This window comes from Solanum verrucosum, unplaced genomic scaffold (genome assembly GCF_900185275.1).
Source record: "Solanum verrucosum unplaced genomic scaffold, falcon-dt-bn FXZP01000284.1, whole genome shotgun sequence".
NCBI classification, from domain to species: Eukaryota; Viridiplantae; Streptophyta; class Magnoliopsida; order Solanales; family Solanaceae; genus Solanum; species Solanum verrucosum.
The window spans coordinates 2,697,344-2,717,622 of record NW_026019936.1 but is presented as its reverse complement, the minus strand read 5'-3'; the positions used below and the strand labels follow the sequence as shown (position 1 = coordinate 2,717,622).

The following is a 20,279-nucleotide window of genomic DNA, read 5'->3' as shown; positions in this document are numbered from 1 at the left end:
AATATAATGTTTACGGGTCACGTACAACGTCCAAGGACAAGATCATAGTAAAACATGTGATAATAGCAACGACGACCACAATGGGGTTGGTCTAGCAGTTGAAAAGTCGGAGAAACAACATTAGAAACAGAGGTTAGAGTGCTTTAATCTCTGTACAAAATCCATATGCAGGATCCTTTTAACTGGTTTTGATGAGTCGAGATTTCATCACCAAGCTGCTGCAGTTATCAGCTCCGCTAAATTAAACTGTGAGCTGGAACCCACCTCTCTGCGCCAGCATAAATGCTTGAGAGTTGCACATAACACCCTCAATGATTCGGTTACGACTCAAGCAATAGCTGTGCTACTTCATTTCCCAACTCAATAGCTCCATGAAGTCTACAAGCACCCATCAGAGCCCCCAAGACAGTGGCATCAGCTTCAAAAGGCATCTTCTTTATGAAGTCGCACGCTTCCTGTAGTGTAACAGCCCAAAGCACAAAACACTCAAGGCCCAATATGCTCATCGACCCAAACCAGCAAAACAAAAGAAAATCAGAATCAGACATAAAGTTGAATCTTTAGATCATTCAATCAGACGATATGTACCATCACTAAAAACATTGTACATGAACTGTAAATACTCATACGTAGAAATTTTCTTCTCTTTTTTAGTTTTGCAATAGAAAGGCAAAGTTGTGTGGGGCCAGGGTTGTTGAGGGAACCAAAACCTGTTGTGTGGGGGCAGGGTTGTTAATGACTAAAAATATGTTCGATTAATGAAGGAAAATAGAGGACAAAAAACGGCTACAATTCCATAAGTTCTGACCAAGTTCAAATTTTAAAAGATTGTAAACGATATTATTAGCATTCGATATAACATAATTAAGGCAATCAAAAACATTGTGAGTGTATCTACAAATTCTGAAGAGGCTGTAAAAAAAATCTTATTAACATATAGCCTAACTATAAATAAGGCAACAATGTATGGATTTCTTTTTAAAAATTTGAAGAGGCTGCAAAAGATATTATTAGTATTTACTTATTAGCATATATTATTGTCTATAAATTGTTGTTCATCTTGTATTCCTAAGATACTTAGAACAAAACTTTGAAGAACTTGGTAAGAAAAAATTAAGACTAGCAAAGAAAATAGAATCAGAACCTGATTAGAAACAATATAAAAATATTTTTCTCAAAGAAAGAAAATTGGGCCCTCTGAATGCACAGTGTCCCCTTAAGGAAATTATTCCCCTCAAGTACCCGAGGTTAACAGAATATATCCTCCCATGATAGAATGATCTTACTCACTAGTGTATAGATACCTAAAACCACGGTGTCAGCGAACCACTAAACGACAATAAAGTACACTTTGAATACTAGATTTAGTAGTAGTAGAAGAAGTCCAGAAAGTTTTTTTGTTCTTAAAATGAGAGGAAATCCCTCAATTTATAGAAAACAAAGGATAGTGTGAAAAGGTTCTTATTGTGCCTTACCGGAAAGGTCGCAAACCTTTGGAAAAGTCATAATCTTTCAGAAAGGTCAATACCTTTCATAAAAGTCACAACTATTCATAAAAGGCGCAACTTTTCATCAAAGTCACAACTCTTCATAAAAGTCACAACTCTTCATTTTCCATTCACACCTTTTAAAACCCAACATAAATAAGGTACTTATTAGCATATTTCAGTACTGCAAAAACGTGGAGCATTGATGTAACATGTGCTAATTATTAGTACATGTTAAACTTCTTATTTACTCATACATTTAGTAAATGATTAATGTCTTTAAGTCTCCAAATACAAGCTTTATTTTCATAGTTTCTGTTGTTTCATCTTAGATTTTTATTACTGTCTGTTGTTTCTTTAGCCTCAATTACTGTATTATCTTGTCGCTTTTTCTGCTTATATTACTGCATTATTTTCATCTTTCTTTGAGCCGAGAATCTATCGAAAATAACTTCTCTACCTTCAAGGTAGTGGTAAGGTTTGCGTACAGTTTATCCTCCCAAGACGGTCAGGCCCCACTGGTGGTAATCGATTACACTGAGTTTGCTTGTTAGCCTATGAAGAACATGCCATGTCTGGACTCCTTCACTGTCTTCCATCACTTGTTTCTGTCAAGTTGTGTGGTGTGTGTGAAGAGAGCAAAGCAAAGATATTTTTTTGTGACATTCAAACAAAATGTATGTGTTATTACAAGTGGTGGGACTTTGTGTTACGTTGTTTCTTTCATTTGAATCTTTCTATGCTATCTTATTTATTGTCCCTTCCATCACTTGTAAACATACATATAAGTAGTAATTTTCATTTGAAGAGTACGTTTGTGGAACTTTTTAGTTGTGTAAATTTTCTTTCAAGATAAGTAAAAGGAGTCGATATATATCTAAATTTACTATGAAAATTTTAAAAAGTAACCTTCATTTTTTAATTTTCTCTGGAACGAAAATGGACTAATGGACCTAAGATCATGCTGAAAGACAGAGTCGATGGACAACAGGTGAATATCATTACTTTTACTATTTTAATAAAGATTTGAATTGAGCTTAATATTTTCATTGGAACAAACTCTCATTCTTTTGTTAAAAGTTGAATTTGGTAACAAACACAAGGTCAAATACTTAAACATGTGTATCTTGAGGCGTAGAGAAAGCGAATTTTTGACAAAACTAAGCCATTATTTAAATCAATTCACCGAAGTAATATGTTTTTTTGAAAATTTACAGAACTAGTATATATAAACGTATTCCTGAGTAACGTTTTAGGCTATATTTTATTTTAAAAAATCCGGACGTGTAAAATATATGGACTAACGGCGATAAATAAAGAAACTTTTTAAGCATAATATGTTACTGTCAAATACGTTTTATAATTTGTTACTCGAAGGCACATTTTATAGCTAAAACGCTACTCACAATAACGTTTCTTTAAAATCCATTTGCACACACGGTCTTTTAGTTTGCTTAGTACATTTCTTGTTAATGTATCAAGTTGAGTACTTTTAACGGGTTTTAGTTGTGTTTATATCCTTTCAATTAGTTGTTGTAAGGTAACTTCAATCCAAAATACCAACAATGCACAACGTTTATTTTTTTTTTGTTCTTGTTCCTAATTTTGAATAAACTATGTTTGTGTGCATAACCATGTTCTATTGGATTTTTCTTGTGAAAATCAAGTGAACAAAAAGGATAAAATAAATAAATAACAGTGATGATTTTTCTTTCAATTTTCCGCCTAGTGTTCGATAAATTATAGTGATAGATTACCACCTCAAATTAACACCCTAGCGAGAGAAAAATTCTCTCGAGTTAGAAAACAAAACATTATACATGTTGAGAATATATACTAAGAAAAAAGAGAGTAAAGAACCAAACAAATGAACATTTTTAATGACAAATTAAAGCCTTTGTCAATAAGGCAACAAACATTCTATTTTTTGCAAAAAGGTATAGGAATTCAAATGTATGTCTGTACAAAACCAAAGCCAATAAACTCCATTGTATAAAGCATTTTCACCTATGGTAGATTTAACTAATTTATCACAATAATCCAAGAAGCCTAGCTGCTAGAAAATTTGATCAGCTCACCATATTTACAAAAGAATGGATGAAATATCATTAACATGTGCTCACTAGATAATAAGTGAAATTACCACCACTCGTGAATCCATGCCTGCATATATGTACACAAAAAATTCTATTATAACATAAATACTGTGTTAGGATAGGAGGATGCATTCGACAATAGTATGATTTTATCGATCAATTATAGCAGAGTATATTTACTTAACAATTCTGAACAAGAGTATCAAAATTAACAACTGAAGCTACATGGAAGCCAACATTTTAAATGCAACTAAAGCTATGAATTGCATTTTTGTTTTGTAATAGAAAGGGAAAGTTCCAACACGGCCTCATGGTCTCAGAAGGATAATCTCGTAAAGCTTGAAGAGTAAAACAAGTTGATATCTGAATTTACCTCGAAAATTTTAAAATGGTCTTCATACTTGGAACTATTAATTTTCTTTGTAACAAATTGAATGAACGAAAATGGCTTATTATTAATGTGTTAAAAGATGTATTAGAACCATTGGGAGGACTGTTTTAAGCCATTAGAACCAGGTAAAAGAATAAGTTCTGTCACAACAAATTCCAGGAAATAGATGCATTGTTGAGCGTATGTGTTGAAATCTGCCTCATGAGCTGTTAATTGATGTTGAGTTGTCATAATGACATGGCTGCTGATGTGTTTTCTGTTTTCAGAAGATAGATATTTTCTGTTTGTCTTTCAGTTGTGAGTGTCCTAGTCTTTAGGCATGTAGAGTTGTTGGTAGACTTAGTGCCTAGTTAATAGGAAGATTCTGTTTTTCAGTTACTGCATTATTTACTGCAGATTGTTAGGAGTTCCTTCTATTTAAATATTTTGTTCTTTCAGCTTAATTCTCTCCTGGCACTTAGATTTGATGTTCTTGAGCTGAGGGTCTCTTGGAAACAGCCTCTCTACCTCCATGAGGTAGTGGCAAGGTCTGCGTACTATTTACCCTCCCCAGACCCCACCTAGTGGGATTTCACTGGGTTGTTGTTGTTGTTCTTTCAGCTTAATAAAAATATCTCTTTTTCTTCTTCTGTCGTATGTTTTTCTTTAGCTGTTAACACCAACAAATTGGTATCAGAGCTCTCTTCTTAAGGGACTTGTGAGTGACTTGTGAGTGCAGTCTGAGTGAACCATCAACAAAGTCCCTACATGTTGCCCTGAAAAGCCATCAGAACACATGGACTCAAAACACTCTTCTGGTTCTTATGCTATTTCTCCACCAGTGTTTGATGGAGAGAACTACCAGGTATGGGCTATTAAGATGCAAACTCACATGGAGGCATGTGATCTCTGGGAAGAAGTAGAGGAGGATTACGAAATTCCTGTTTTACCAGGCAATCCAACAATGGCTCAGATCAAACTTCACAAGGAAAGGAAGACAAGAAAATCCAAGGCGAAATCTTGCTTATATGCTGCACTTTCACCTACAATTTTTTCTAGAATCATGACGTTGGAATCGGCAAAAGCAATCTGGGATTTTCTAAAAGAAGAATACCAAGGAGATGAGCGAATCAAAGGTATGAAAGTTATGAATCTCATTAGAGAATTTGAGATACAAAGAATGAAAGATTCTGAAACTGTCAAAGAATACTCAGATAGGCTTCTTAGCATTGTGATCAAGGTAAGAATGTTGGGCAATAAGCTTCCTGATAGCAGAGTTATTGAGAAGCTTCTTGTTACATTACCTGAGAAGTTTGAACCAACCATAGCTTCCTTAGAAAATACTAAGGATCTGTCAAAGATCACTTTGGCAGAATTACTAAATGCATTGCAGGCACAAGAGCAAAGAAGGTTAATGAGACAGGAAGGGTCGGTAGAAGGTGCACTTCAGGCCAAGTTGCAAAACCATCCTGGAAACAAATACAAGAAAATCAAAGGGAAGAAGAATTATGCTGAAAATAATCAGGTTTCCGCTGGTAATGGAAGTAGCCAAAATTCAGGCAGCCACAGAGGAGAAAAATTCCCTCCGTGTCAATATTGTGGAAGGAAGAATCATCCTCACTTCAAATGCTGGAGAAAGCCGGATATGAGATGTCGAAAATGCCAAAAACTTGGGCATGCTGAGATCATCTGCAAGGAAAAAGGACAACAGCAACAAGGAGAAGCTCAAGTTGCAAATGAACATGAGGAAGAACAACTATTTGTTGCATCATGTTTTGCATCTAGTATTTCAACTGACAGTTGGCTTATTGATAGTGGTTGTACAAACCACATGACTAGTGATGAAAAGCTTTTCAAAAGGCTTGATAAAACAACAACATCAAGAGTCAGGATTGGAAATGGAGAATACCTTCCTACAAAAGGAAAGGGGACTATGGCTATTGAGAGTTATACAGGTACAAAACTTATTTCTGAAGTTTTGTTTGTTCCTGAACTTGATCAGAATTTATTAAGTGTTGGACAACTACTTGAAAATGGGTTCAAATTTTTTTTGAAGATAAGGCGTGTCTGATCATTGATCCAAGTGGTCAGGAACTATTTAGAATTAAAATGCAGGGTAAAAGCTTTTCTTTGAATCCAATGGAGGAAGAACAAATAGCTTTTCCAAGTCAGTCCAGTGTTGCAGAAACTTGGCACAAACGGTTGGGTCACTTCCACCACAGGGCGCTTTTGTATATGCAGAAAAAAGGGTTGGCAAAAGGTTTACCTCCACTTGAAGAGGAACTCCCAAGTTGTGAGGCATGTCAATTTGGTAAGCAGACAAGATTGCCATTCCCAAAATCAACTTGGAGAGCGACTCATAAATTGCAGCTGATTCATACAGATCTTGGAGGCCCCCAAAGAACTCCATCATTGAAAGGAAGCAGGTATTACATAATTTTTATTGATGATCTAACAAGGATGTGTTGGATATACTTCTTAAGATTCAAATCGGAGGTTGCTGTAGTTTTTTGGAAATTCAAAGCCTTGGTAGAAAATCAAAGCGGCTGCAAACTACAAGTGCTCAGATTAGATAATGGGACTGAATACACTTCGGATCAGTTCAAAGACTTTTGTGAAGTTGCTGGAATAGAGCATCAACTTACTACTCCATATACTCCCCAGCAAAATGGAGTAAGTGAAAGGAAGAATAGGACCATCATGGAGATGTCAAGGTGTATGTTGCACGAGAAAGAGCTTCCCAAAAAGTTTTGGGTAGAGGCAGCCAATACTGCTGTATTTCTGTTGAATAGGCTGCCTACAAAGGCAGTGAGTGGTCAAACACCTTTTGAAGCTTGGCATGGGTACAAACCTTTACTAAAGAATCTCAAGATTTTTGGTTGCTTATGTTTTTCTCACATACCTCAGCCGAAAAGGGATAAACTTGACAAGAAGGCAGAACCTGGAATTTTCATTGGCTATAGCCTGCAGTCAAAAGCTTTCAGAATTTTCCAACCACAAACTGGAAAAATTTTGGTAAGCAGAGATGTGGACTTTGTAGAACAAAAGCAATGGGATTGGGATGGAGAAAAGCAAGAAAGAGAAGCTAATGAGTTGCACAATTTTGAGGAACGAGTAGATCATCCTCCCATTCGAGGAACCAGATCACTCTCAGATATCTATCAAAGATGCAATGTAGCTGTATTTGAACCTGCTGAATATGCAGAAGCTGAAAGAGACAAGAAATGGATAGTCGCAATGCAAGAGGAGCTAACCATGATCGAGAAAAATGACACATGGAAGCTGGTAGAAAGGCCTCCACACAGAAAGGTTATTGGTGTTAAATGGGTTTACAGAACTAAGCTAAATGCAGATGGTTCGGTGAACAAACACAAAGCTAGGCTTGTGGTGAAGGGTTATGCTCAGATTTTTGGTGTAGATTTTTCTGAAACATTTGCACCAGTCGCAAGACTTGACACAATCAGGCTTCTTTTGGCAATTGCAGCACAAAAGGGTTGGAAATTTTACCAACTGGATGTTAAATCAGCTTTTTTGAATGGTTTCTTGCAAGAAGAAATCTATGTTGAGCAGCCTGAAGGATTTGTTGCAGAAGGACAGGAAGACAAAGTCTACTTGCTGAAAAAGGCTCTCTATGGATTAAAACAAGCTCCAAGGGCTTGGTACAGTAGAATCAATGATCATCTTTCCGACTTAGGTTTTCAAAAAAGCCTAAGTGAATCGACTCTTTACGTAAAGCATGTTAACTCTGACATTATTATAATTTCTTTGTATGTTGATGATCTTTTAGTAACAGGGAGTAATGTTGTGCTCATAGAAGAGTTGAAAAAGGAGATGATGAAAGTCTTTGAAATGAAGGATCTTGGAGAGATGGCTTTCTTTCTTGGAATGGAGGTTAAACAAATCCAAGATCAAATATTCATTTGTCAGAAGAAGTATGCAAAAGAAATTCTGAGGAAATTTAGAATGGACGATTGCAAAAGTATGAGTACGCCTATGAATCAAAAGGAGAAGTTAATGAAGGACGATGGTGCTGAACGAGTACAAGAAGGAAGCTACAGAAGCTTGATAGGATGTTTGATGTATCTTACAGCAACAAGGCCAGATATATTGTATGTTGTAAATGTACTATCCCGATTCTTGAATTCTCCTAGTGAATTGCATATGCAAGCTGCAAAAAGAGTACTCAGATATGTCAAAGGCACAATGGACTATGGAGTCAAATTTAGCAAATGCCAGAATTTTAAACTTCAAGGATTTTCTGACAGTGATTGGGGTGGTTCCGCTGAAGATATGAAAAGTACTTCAGGGTACTGTTTTATTTTTGGCGCTGGATGCTTTTCTTGGTGTTCAAAAAAACAAGAGATTGTTGCTCAATCAACTGCAGAGGCAGAATTCATTGCTGTTACAGCTGCGGTCAATCAAGCTTTATGGATAAAGAAAATCTTTTGTGATCTTGGGTTGGAGATGAAGGAAAGCACTGAGATATTTGTGGACAACCAAGCTGCCATTGCTATTTCTCACAACCCAGTTTTTCATAGAAAGACCAAGCATTTCAATGTGAAACTATATTTTCTTAGAGAAGTGCAAGAGGATGGTTTAGTGAATCTGGTATATTGCAGAACAAAAGAGCAGCTGGCTGATATATTTACAAAAGCTCTTCCGGCAAGCAAATTTGAGTTCTTGAGAAAGGAACTTGGAATTTGCAGCTCTTGATGCAAGGAGGAGTGTTGAAATCTGCCTCATGAGTTGTTAATTGATGTTGAGTTGGCATAATGACATAGCTGCTGATGTGTTTTCTGTTTTCAGAAGATAGATATTTTCTGTTTGTCTTTCAGTTGTGAGTGTCCTAGTCTTTAGGCATGTAGAGTTGTTGGTAGACTTAGTGCCTAGTTAATAGGAAGATTCTGTTTTTCAGTTACTGCATTATTTACTGCAGATTGTTAGGAGTTCCTTCTATTTAAATATTTTGTTCTTTCAGCTTAATAAAAATATCTCTTTTTCTTCTTCTGTCGTATGTTTTTCTTTAGCTGTTAACACCAACAGTATGCTTGAAACCAATTAAGGGTACGAAAAGTTCCGTCACAACCTTTGAATATGCTAATATATCTAGGTTTATTGTGCAAAATTCTGTAGTGAAATCTATTTGCAATCAAGAACTTGAAAACTGCAAGCCTAAAAGCATCTGCATTTTCAAAAGCTTGTCCTTCCCTAACAAGTAATTCACTCCAGTTGGCAGCAGCATCTGGAGTTCCATCAGTGATCCATTGGTTCGACCGTGCAGGAATTGGAGTATCAGCACTCACTTGTTCTTCCTCAGCACTTCCAAGAGAAACCGCTTCAACCTCAGTGGTTGAAATCCTGTGATAAAATATATAATCAAACTATAGGTATTCACAAAATTTGCATGATAAAACTTGTGGACCATTACAAGACGGCTATTACCTAGTGGTAGCCATAATAGGAGCAACTTCAAAATTAGGCTCCTTCTCCGAACTTGATGCATAAACATGGGCAAAACCATCATTAAATTGTAACAAAGTATTGACACCTTCTTGGTCTCTCAGCCGTATCAATTGGGCCCTATCAAACTTCACTGTAAACTGCAGGACCTTATCTGAAGGATCAATGCCTAATCGGTCAAAAACTGCATTCACAAAATCATTGTACTTTATGCCTGCCTTCACAATAATCTGATCCGTAATTCCTCCTACATACGAAGTGGATCCATCTGGAAGCAACTTATTCTTCCCACCCCAATGACAGAAACAAAACAGTGTCTTATCTTCAGTTCCCATCATGTAGTAGTGTACATGCCCACAGAGCCAAAAAAGGTAACAATCTTTAAAACTATAAACCTGACCAAGAAAAAAAATGAATTTAACCGAAGTTTCTTATGAAGGCAGAATGTACTCAAATCACAATCCATAGGAAGGTTGTTAGCACGAGGATTAACCAAGCATCTTCAAATACAGGATTAAAAGCAGTGTTTTCCTTGTAAGTAAAAGCATCTCAAATTTTACGATCTTGGAACAAAACCAAATTCTAAATACAGGATAAGAATCAACAACCAGTACCTAAAAAACAAGATGATTTTAAAAAATGGTTGTAGGAACAAAAGCATTATCCAAATATAAGTCAGCAAAAAACGAAAACCACCTACATAGGTTAATCTCAAACAGAATAGTCTCCAATCTCTGATATCTTTACAAAACATAAAATAAAAACATATGACGATAGTGTCAACAAACAAAAAATGTTTCAAACTTCAACAAAGAATCAGAAATTTTCATATTGGGTTCAAAGATACTTAATACACTTTTCATGATATTATTAGCTTTTTGCTGTGAAACATGAAATAAGCAAAGAAGGCAAGCACATTAAACCATACAATTTTATCAAATGCAAAAGGATTAACAAATTCATACTTCAAGTAAACAAAAAAGTTCCAAACTTTAACAATCAGAAATTTCCAAAATGGGTTCAAAGCAGGGGTGGAGCTAAATAGGGCCCAAAGGGGCTGAAGATTACACTGTTTCGTCTTCTTCCATTGTTTACTTATTCATATTTTCAAGCCCTTAGTGAAAATCCTAGCTCCGCTACTGGTTCAAAGAATACGTTTACCCCTCAAAAATTTCATGGGAAAGTCAGCATTTTTTGTTTGTAAAACATGAAATCAGTAAAGAATCCCATCAAATGCAAAAGGGTCAAAACAGAAACCCCAGCAAATAAAAAAAATCCAAACATTGAAGCAAGGTTCAGAATCATCCTAACTAAAAGTCAAAGGAGAAAAAAGAGCTAGTTTTGAGTACAAAGATTCACCCTTTCTGTTTCCGAATTCAACACTTCAACAACATATTATTGCAGTAAGCTCATTTGTGAACAGAAAATAGAACAAGAGGAACTTTTTTTTCTACCTTTTAGCTGCAAATTCTTGATTTTTAACCAAATGGGGTTTCTCTACTTTGCTTTTGAAACTAGAAAAGTAAAAAGAAAATAAATCCCCTTTTGCTCCACTGATTTCACTGATAAATTAGGGATTCAAACATTCAATTGGGTAATGGGAAATAATCTTCCTTGGTGATGCCGGTAATCTGTTTATGATAGTAATTTAAATGCTAAAATGGTCCTCAAACTTTTCTTATGTGAAGTTTGTCCCCTAAATAATTTTTATTTGAAGAGTGAAACAGTTTTTTACTATAAAAAAAATTAGAAGTATGTTCTTAATAGTAAATTGGGTTTCTAGTACTTTTATGTAATGTTTAAATTATATAAAATTTTATTTAAGAAGAAAAAAAATTATTGTTAGAAGTTAAATTTAAAATGACGACCTTCGTATTTCCACTATTGATTTAGGCTTAAGATCTTTGAAATTTGATTTATTTCTAAGTGTTTTGCTTTGTTTTGGTGCATTTATGTAACAGATTTGTGCGATCTTGAAAGTAATCGTAGCTCATAAGGAAAATAGAGAACATTTCTCTTTATATTTTTTTTAATTAAAAATTGATGTATTTGAAAACAATATAGTTATACAAATAGGATCTATTTCAAGAATAATCATTGAACTTTATCCGCGGTAACAGTGTCATAAAAATTAAAAAATATTTACCTTAAACTTACCAAACTTTGCACATTGGAGTATGGGGAGTATATTTGCTTCTGATTAATTTCTATTAGTCTCCATGATTCAAATAATTACCCTCCAAATACAAGCTTTATTTTCATAGTTTCAAATGTTTCATCTAAGATATTTATTACTTGTTTCTTTAGCCTCGATTACTGTATTATCTTGTTGTATTTTCTGCTTGTTCCTACTTCCTTCTTTTACATCTTTCTTTGAGTAGAGAATCTTTCAAAAACAACTCTCTACCTTCAAGGTAGATGTAAGGTCTACGTACACACTATCCTCCCAAGACGGTCAGATCCCACCAGTGGGACTACATTGAGTTTGTTGTTGTTAGTTTCATGAAGTGTTTGTTAGCCTATGAGTAAAGTCATGAGTTTTCTTCTTTTGTGCCTCAACCAAAATTTGTTTTCATTTGTCTATAGTATGTGGAAATAAATTCAGCCTAATTATTCGTTGAACAGAAATTGGATAGAATTTGAATCTTCAGATTATTTAATCTAGTTTCTCATATTGTGATCAAACTACTTGACTTCAACGATATATGCCATCCTAGATATCCTCCCTTTCATCACTAAACTTTGAGGACTATAACAACATGTTTCGTTCTGCTCCCCGATAAGACAAGAACAGCAGTCTCACACTCACCTATAAGTTCCAGGAAGTTAGAAAAAATATGTTTAATCTAGTTGGACTTAAATGAATTAGTGGTATGGAATCTATGAAGAACATGCCATGTCTGGACTCCTGCACTGTCTTCCATCAGCAGGTCAATTCTCTTGGAAAATTGGCGTGAGCTGGTGCACTATGTAAGGCGCTGTATTCAGAGTAGATTTCCAGTGTTAACTTAATGCATTAGCAAAGTGGCTGTCCTATTCCTAAGATATAAAGTTGTTATGTTTCTTTCAAAGTCTATACACCAAGTAATACTCTTATGGTTCTAAACAATTGAGTTGTGTGGTGGTCCTACTCCTGGAATCCAATTGAGTTGGCAAAACAAAGATATTTTTTTGTCTATAATAAGGTAGCACACAAAAATACATGTGTAATGTGATTATACAAGTGGTGGGACTTTGTGCTTTGACTTAAGAATGTGAACTATTGATAGTTTCAGGCATTCACTTGTGTGACACATTGAATGGCCATATGTGATTCACAACTTCAAATTGACTGAAAATGACTCGTAACCAATAGTAAAATTTTCTTTGCTTAATTTGTGTTATATATACCTCATCAAAATTGTTGAATAGACACACAAAGCAAAACATTTCTTTATTTCTTCTCTACCAACTTAATTAGTTTTGATCATTTTTAGTGCAGAAATGGATTGTGTAAAACTTGTATTCTTTATGCTATATACCTTTCTCGGTCAACTTGTTTTCTCCTTATCCTTACCTCATTTGTGCCCCGAAGATCAAGCTCTTGCTCTTCTACAATTCAAGAACATGTTTCCCATAAATCCTAATGCTTCTGATTATTGTTTTGAATTTACAGAGTTTCATTCATATCCGAAAACTCTTACATGGAATAGGAGCACAGATTGTTGCTCATGGGATGGAGTACATTGTGACAAGATGACGGGACAGGTGATTGAGCTCAACCTCACTTGCAGTGGACTTCAAGGCAAGTTTCATTCCAATTGTAGCCTCTTTCAACTTTCCAATCTCAAAAGCCTTGATTTGTCTTATAATAATTTCTCTGGATCGCTCATTTCATCTAAATTTGGCGAATTCTCTAGTTTGACACATCTTGATCTATCAGTTTCAAGTTTTTCAGGTCAAATCCCTTCTGAAATATCTTATCTAACCAATTTAAACGTTCTTCGTATCACGACTGTTGATCCATATGGGCTTAGAGCTGGGCTTCACAATTTTGAATTGCTCCTTAAGAACTTGACCCAATTAAGAGAGCGCAAACTTGACTCTGTGAATATCTCTTCCACCATTCCTCTGAATTTCTCTTCTTGTTTAACAGTTCTATCGCTTCCATACACACAGTTACGTGGGGTATTGCCCGAAAGAGTATTCCACCTTTCCAACTTAGAATTCCTTCATTTATCATCCAATCCCCAGCTCACTGTTAGGTTTCCCACAACTACATGGAAAAGCAGTGCATCACTCATGAAGTTATATCTCTATGATGTGAATTTTACTGGTAGGATACCTGAATCATTTAGCCATCTAACTTCACTTCATGAGTTGGACATGGGCTATACTAATCTGTCAGGGCCCATTCCTAAACCTCTATGGAATCTAACCCACATAGAGATTTTGTACCTTGATACTAACCATCTTGAAGGAACAATTTCCCAGTTCTCGATATTTGAAAAACTCAAGACGTTATCACTTGGAAATAACAACTTTGATGGCCGACTTGAGTTCATATCCTTTAACAGAAGCTGGATGCAACTTGAATTGCTAGAGCTTTCATCCAATTCCCTAACTGGTCCAATTCCATCCAACGTAAGCGGACTGCGAAATCTACAATCACTCTACTTGTCATCAAACTACTTGAATGGGACTATACCTTCCTGGATATTCTCCCTTCCTTCACTGGAAGCGTTAGACTTGAGCAATAACACTTTCAGTGGAAAAATTCAGGAGTTCAAGTCCAAAACATTATATATCGTTACTCTAAAAGAAAATAAGCTGGAAGGTCCTATTCCAAAGTCACTCCTAAACCAGCAGTTCCTACTACTTCTTCTCCTTTCACACAATAATATCAGTGGAGATATTTCTTCAGCTATCTGCAATCTGAAAACATTGTTGCTACTAGATTTGAAAAGTAATAATTTGGAGGGAACAATTCCACAATGTTTGGGTGAGATGAGTACAGTTCAGATTTTGGATTTAAGCAACAATGGTCTTAGTGGGACAATTAATCCAACTTTTACTATTGAAAACCAATTCAACATCATTAAATTGAATGACAATAAACTACAGGGGAAAGTTCCATCATCTTTGATCAATTGTGAAAAATTGGAATTTCTAGATTTAAGTAACAATGAGTTGAATGACACGTTTCCAAAATGGTTGGGAGAGCTACCTCATTTGCAGATCTTAAAGTTGAGATCAAATAAGTTCTATGGCCCTATAAGGACTGACAATTTGTTTGCTCAAATTCGAGTCATAGATCTCTCATCCAACGGATTTAGTGGAGATTTACCAGTGAACTTGTTTCAGAATTTTCAAGCCATGAAAAAAAATGGTGAGAACAGTGGAACCCCAAAGTATGTAGCAGATATATATTCTTATTATTACGAAAATTCTTTGATAGTGACAACGAAGGGACTGGATCATGAACTTCCTCGAGTTTTGACTACACAAATAATTATCAATCTCTCAGGGAATAGATTTGAAGGTTGTATTCCAAACATTATTGGAGATCTCGTTGGACTTCGTACGTTGAACTTATCTCATAATGTCTTGGAAGGTCACATACCAGAATCACTGCAACATTTATCTGTACTTGAATCATTGGATCTTTCATGCAACAAAATAGGCGGTGAAATATCACAACAATTTGTGTCCCTTACGTCACTTGAAGTCTTAAACCTCTCTCACAATCAACTTGTTGGATGTATCCCCAAAGGAAACCAATTTAATACATTTGAGAACAATTCATACCAAGGAAATGATGGATTACGAGGATTACCACCCTCAAGAGATTGTGGCCGTGATGATAGGGTACCACAAAAGACAATTCCAGTTGAGCTAGACCAAGAAGAAGAAGATTCACCAATGATCAGTTGGCAGGCAGTTCTCATGGGTTACGGTTGTGGACTTGTTATTGGACTATCTGTAATATACATAATGTGGTCAACTCAATATCCAACATGGTTTTCGAGGATGGATTTAAAATTGGAACACAAAATTAGTACGATAATGAAAAGGCACAAGAAAAGATATTAATGTGCACTGACCTGCAGGTATTCAACTTGATCTTTATCCTTCAAAAGATTACTTCTTATATATCTATTTATTAGTGTGTAAGTTTAATTCTTTATTTTTGAAAATTGCAGGATTCAAGTCTACTGATCAGTTGCTGATGATGCAGATAAAAGCCTTTATCTTTCATAGTTTGTGATGTTTCCATAAAGTGTTTGTTATCCTATGAATAAAGACATGACTTTTCTTCCTTTGAGACTCAAATCAGATTATGTTTTCATTTGTCTATGGTTTGTAGAAATAAATTCGACTGATAAACAGAAATCGGACACAAACTGCTTAATCTGTGTCTGTATTTACATTGACTCCTCTAACACCTTTCAATTCCAAACCTTCCAGATATGACATATCATACCACCCCAAACACCTTCCAGTTCCAAATAAATTTTCTACATATCTAGCTAGATAGAGTTTTGGATGTGGAAAATCCACTCGAGCTGGTGCGCTATGGAGAAGGCGTTGTGTTCAAAGTAGATTTTCATCACTACCCAAGTTTGCATTAACAAAGTGACATCCTACTCCTAAAATACAATGAATTCCATTGCAGCATAGAGTGATCCCATAGCTATTGGTTGAACTATTTTGAGACATTTGATGTAGACTTTGTAGGAAAACAATAACGAATTAGCTCAAGGAGTACTAAAAGTTCCGTTAAAGAAAATTCTTAAAAACTACATGTGACAACTCGTACTATAATAGCATGCAAGTTTGAGTCCTCTTCAAAGCATAATATTTAGGGTACTCATCAAATGAGCGTTCTCAACAACAGAGCTCAGATCATTAATTAACAGTATCATTTCACTTCACATCCTAGTGCACTATCATTCTCTGGAAAAACTTAACAGCAACTTCAGACCACCCGTTCTTCATGTACCCATGAATCATACGAGTCCATGAATAAACATCTCTAGAAGGCATGTAAGAAAACATCAAGAACCCCAAACCCATTTTTTCCCTCAAGCATTGCATTAACTAAATTCAGTATCATTATTATCAGTTAACTATCTCCTGGGGCCTATTCGACTGATAAACAGAATTTGGAAACTACTTGAATCATTCGATCAATTTCCAACTGAGATAATAGCGGAAGTCGTATGCTTAATTTATGGGTTGCTCATGGCTTTGTGTCATTTAAGTACCTAAAGAAGAATTTGAGTGTACATAAGACTAATTGGTAAGGTTCTACTGGTTTATAATATAATGTTTAGGGATCACGTACAACGCGCAAGGACAAGATCTTAGTAAAACATGTGATAATCTGCTGTCAGGAAATTGGAATCACATTAAAGTTCCTAAAAGACTTAGCTTCCAATGTCTTTTCTGGTGAAGGGCTAAAGATTATTGGAAATGCTGATAAGTAATTGATTACTTGTCTGTATATTTGTAACATTGTTCCCTGGCCAAAATTTTAGGAAATAGATGCATTGTTGAGCGTATGCTTGAAACCAATTAAGGATACGAAAAGTTCTGTCACAACAAATTCTTAAAAGGGTATATGCATAGTACACTTATCCCAACTATCAAAACCTTTTCTTTTTTTTTTACCTTTTAAGTTAAGGTCTATACACAAAGTAACACTCTTATCCTGACTAATCAAGACTTTAACGGATTTTCGATTTGGGACAGGATGTAATACCTTAAAATCACCAGAACTGCAAATCCAAACAAATTTACATGACAAATTGAGAGAATAAACCGACATCAATTGCACAAAATTTTAGACAAGAAAAACTCTTAAAAATGGTGTGATATAATTGGCTTTGGGTAAAACTTACACAGTTTCCTCCTAAATGTCTCACATAATTAATTAACAGTAGCAGTTCACTTTATACATATCTGCTGTTTTTCTTACCAACTTCTAATGCAAGACTTTCTGCATACACCCAACCGACATAAGAGAGCCAAAACAACTTTTGTGTGTGTGTGTGTGGTGTGGAGGGTTGTTAAGAGAGCCAAAACAAATACCTTTTTTTGTGACATCTTTGTGTTGACTTGATAATGTGAACTATTGATAGTTTTCGGCTTTCATTTGAATTACGGCGCAATGGCTTGAGATAGTCTTTACATATTGTGCGACACATTGAATGTGAATATGTAATTGACAACTCTGAAATTGACTGAAAATGACTAGGTGACCTTCCTGAAATTGATTACTCCAAAGCAACAACTAGATGTATATAGTAAATTTCTTTTCTTAGTTTGTGCTATATATACCTCATCAAACTTACTGAATCTAGACACACAACAAACATTTCTTGATTTCTTCTCTACCAACTTAATTAGTTTTGATCATTTTAGAGCAAAAATGGGTTATGTTAAACTTTTATTTTTTATGCTATATACCTTTCTTTGTCAACTTGCTTTCTCGTCATCCTTGTGCCCCAAAGATCAAGCTCTTTCTCTTCTACAATTCAAGCACATGTTTACCATTAATCCTGATGCTTCTTATGATTGTGAGTTTTCTCATCCAAAAACTCGTTCATGGAACAAGAGCACGGATTGTTGCTCATGGAATGGAGTTCATTGTGACAAGACGACAGGACAAGTGATTGAGCTTGATCTCCGTTGCAGCGAACTTCAAGGCAAGTTTCATTCCAATAGTAGCCTTTTTAACCTCTTCAATCTCAAAAGGCTTGATTTGTCCTATAATAATTTCTCTGGATCACTCATTTCACCTAAATTTGGTGAGTTCTCCAGTTTAACACATCTTGATCTAACAGTCACAAGTTTTTCGGGTCAAATTCCTTCTGAAATATCTTATCTTTCAAAATTACACGATCTTCGCATCTCTAATGTTTATCCATATGAGTTTAGATTCAGACCTCACAATTTTGAATCACTCCTTAAGAACTTGACCCAATTAAGAGAGCTCCACCTTTACGATGTGAACATCTCTTCCACCATTCCTTCAAATTTCTCTTCTCATTTAACAACTCTAGAGCTTTCAGACACACATTTACGTGGGATATTGCCCGATAGAGTTTTCCACCTTTCCAACTTAAAAACTCTCGATTTATTAGACAATCCCAAGCTCACAGTTAGGTTTCCCTCAACCAACTGGAATAGCAGTGCATCACTCATGTACTTATATCTCAATAGTGTGAATATTACTGGTAGGATACCTGAATCATTTAGCCATCTAACTGCACTTCATGAGTTGGACATGGGTAATTCTAATTTGGCAGGGCCGATTCCTAAACCTCTATGGAATCTCACCCACGTAGAGATTTTGTCCCTTAGTGATAACTATCTTGAAGGACCGATTTCCCAGTTCTCGAGTTTTGGAAAGCTTAGGGTGTTATACCTTGGAAATAACAACTTGAATGGGACTATACCTTCCTGGATTTTCTCCCTCCCATCACTATATTCGCTACACTTGAGTGATAACCATTTCAGTGGAAAAATTCAGGAGTTCAAGTCCAACACATTGTCTCATGTTGATCTAAGACAAAATCAGCTGCAAGGTCCTTTACCAAATTCACTCCTAAACCAGCCAAGCCTAGAATTTCTTCTCCTTTCGCACAATAATATTAGTGGACAGATTGCTTCAACTATCTGCAATCTGAAAACACTAATAGCTCTAGATATGGGAAGTACTAATTTGGAGGGAACAATCCCACAATGTTTGGTTGAGATGAATAAATACCTTTGGAATTTGGATTTGAGCAACAACAGTCTTAGTGGGACAATCAATATAAATTTTAGTATTGGAAACTCTTTCAGGGTCATTAGCTTGCACGGGAATAAGCTAACGGGGAAAGTCCCACGATCTTTGATCAATTGCAAGTATTTGACACTTCTTGATCTCGGTAACAATCAGTTGAATGACACATTTCCAAACTGGTTGGGAAACCTACCTGATTTGCAGATTTTAAGCTTGAGATCAAATAAGTTTCACGGTCCCATTAAATCTTCAGGGAATACAAACTTGTTTGCGCGGCTTCAAATTCTGGATCTATCATCCAATGGATTTAGTGGGTATTTACCAGAAACTCTTTTTGGGAATTTTCAAGCCATGAAGAAAATTGATGAGAGTACAAGAACCCCACAGTATGTTTCTGATGTATATGCTGGTTATTATGATTATTTGACGACAATTACAACAAAGGGACAGGATTATGATTCTGTTCCAATTTTGGTTTCTAACATGATTATCAATCTCTCAAAGAATAGATTTGAAGGTCATATTCCAAACATTATTGGAGATATTGTTGGACTTCGTACGTTGAACTTATCTCATAATGTCTTGGAAGGTCATATACCAGCATCATTGCAAAATTTATCTGTACTCGAATCATTGGATCTCTCATCTAACAAAATCAGTGGAGAAATTCCGCAGCAGCTTGCATCCCTTACATTTCTTGCAGTCTTAAATCTCTCTCACAATCATCTTGTTGGATGCATCCCCAAAGGAAAACAATTTGATACGTTTGAGAACAGTTCATACCAAGGGAATGATGGATTACGAGGATTGCCACCCTCAAGAGATTGTGGCCGTGATGATAGGGTACCACAAGAGACAATTCCAGTTGAGCTAGATCAAGAAGAAGAAGAAGAAGAAGATTCACCGATGATCAGTTGGCAGGGGGTTCTCATGGGTTATGGTTGTGGACTAGTTATTGGATTGTCTATAATATACATAATGTGGTCAACTCAATATCCAGCGTGGTTTTCGAGGATGAATTTAAAATTGGAACACATAATTACTACGAGAATGAAAAAGCACAAGAAAAGATATTAGTGAGTAGCGACCTCCAG

The 20,279-nt window shown here is 35.6% G+C and overlaps 3 protein-coding genes across 3 annotated transcripts in view; 2 read left to right on the top strand and 1 right to left on the bottom strand.

Moving 5' to 3' along the window:
• Positions 1–15,546, bottom strand: part of LOC125838147 (uncharacterized) — a 24,618-nt gene extending 9,072 nt beyond the window's left edge. Inside the window, exon 1 of the mRNA XM_049517211.1 lies at positions 15,497–15,546. The gene's annotated coding sequence lies outside the window, so the exon portion shown is untranslated. The remainder of the gene's footprint in view (positions 1–15,496) is intronic.
• Positions 12,849–20,279, top strand: LOC125838119 (receptor-like protein Cf-9). The gene is made up of 2 exons (XM_049517176.1): positions 12,849–14,229; positions 18,986–20,279. The coding sequence occupies exons 1-2, from the start codon at positions 12,897–12,899 to the stop codon at positions 20,260–20,262; spliced, it is 2,610 nt and encodes an 869-aa protein (XP_049373133.1). The 5' UTR covers positions 12,849–12,896; the 3' UTR covers positions 20,263–20,279.
• On the top strand, positions 17,791–18,664 carry LOC125838192 (receptor-like protein Cf-9). The gene is made up of 2 exons (XM_049517269.1): positions 17,791–18,325; positions 18,633–18,664. The coding sequence occupies exons 1-2, from the start codon at positions 17,827–17,829 to the stop codon at positions 18,662–18,664; spliced, it is 531 nt and encodes a 176-aa protein (XP_049373226.1). The 5' UTR covers positions 17,791–17,826.

What these genes read in the sequence shown, in the direction of transcription:
- LOC125838192 (XM_049517269.1), top strand. Translation starts at nt 17,827, where the DNA reads ATGGGTTATGTTAAACTTTTATTTTTTATGCTATATACCTTTCTTTGT. An exon ending in CATCTCTAATGTTTATCCAT is followed by an intron (nt 18,326 to 18,632) that starts ATGAGTTTAGAT and finishes TGTGAATATTAC; the next exon opens with TGGTAGGATACCTGAATCAT.
- LOC125838119 (XM_049517176.1), top strand. Translation starts at nt 12,897, where the DNA reads ATGGATTGTGTAAAACTTGTATTCTTTATGCTATATACCTTTCTCGGT. An exon ending in AAAAGAAAATAAGCTGGAAG is followed by an intron (nt 14,230 to 18,985) that starts GTCCTATTCCAA and finishes ATCAGCTGCAAG; the next exon opens with GTCCTTTACCAAATTCACTC.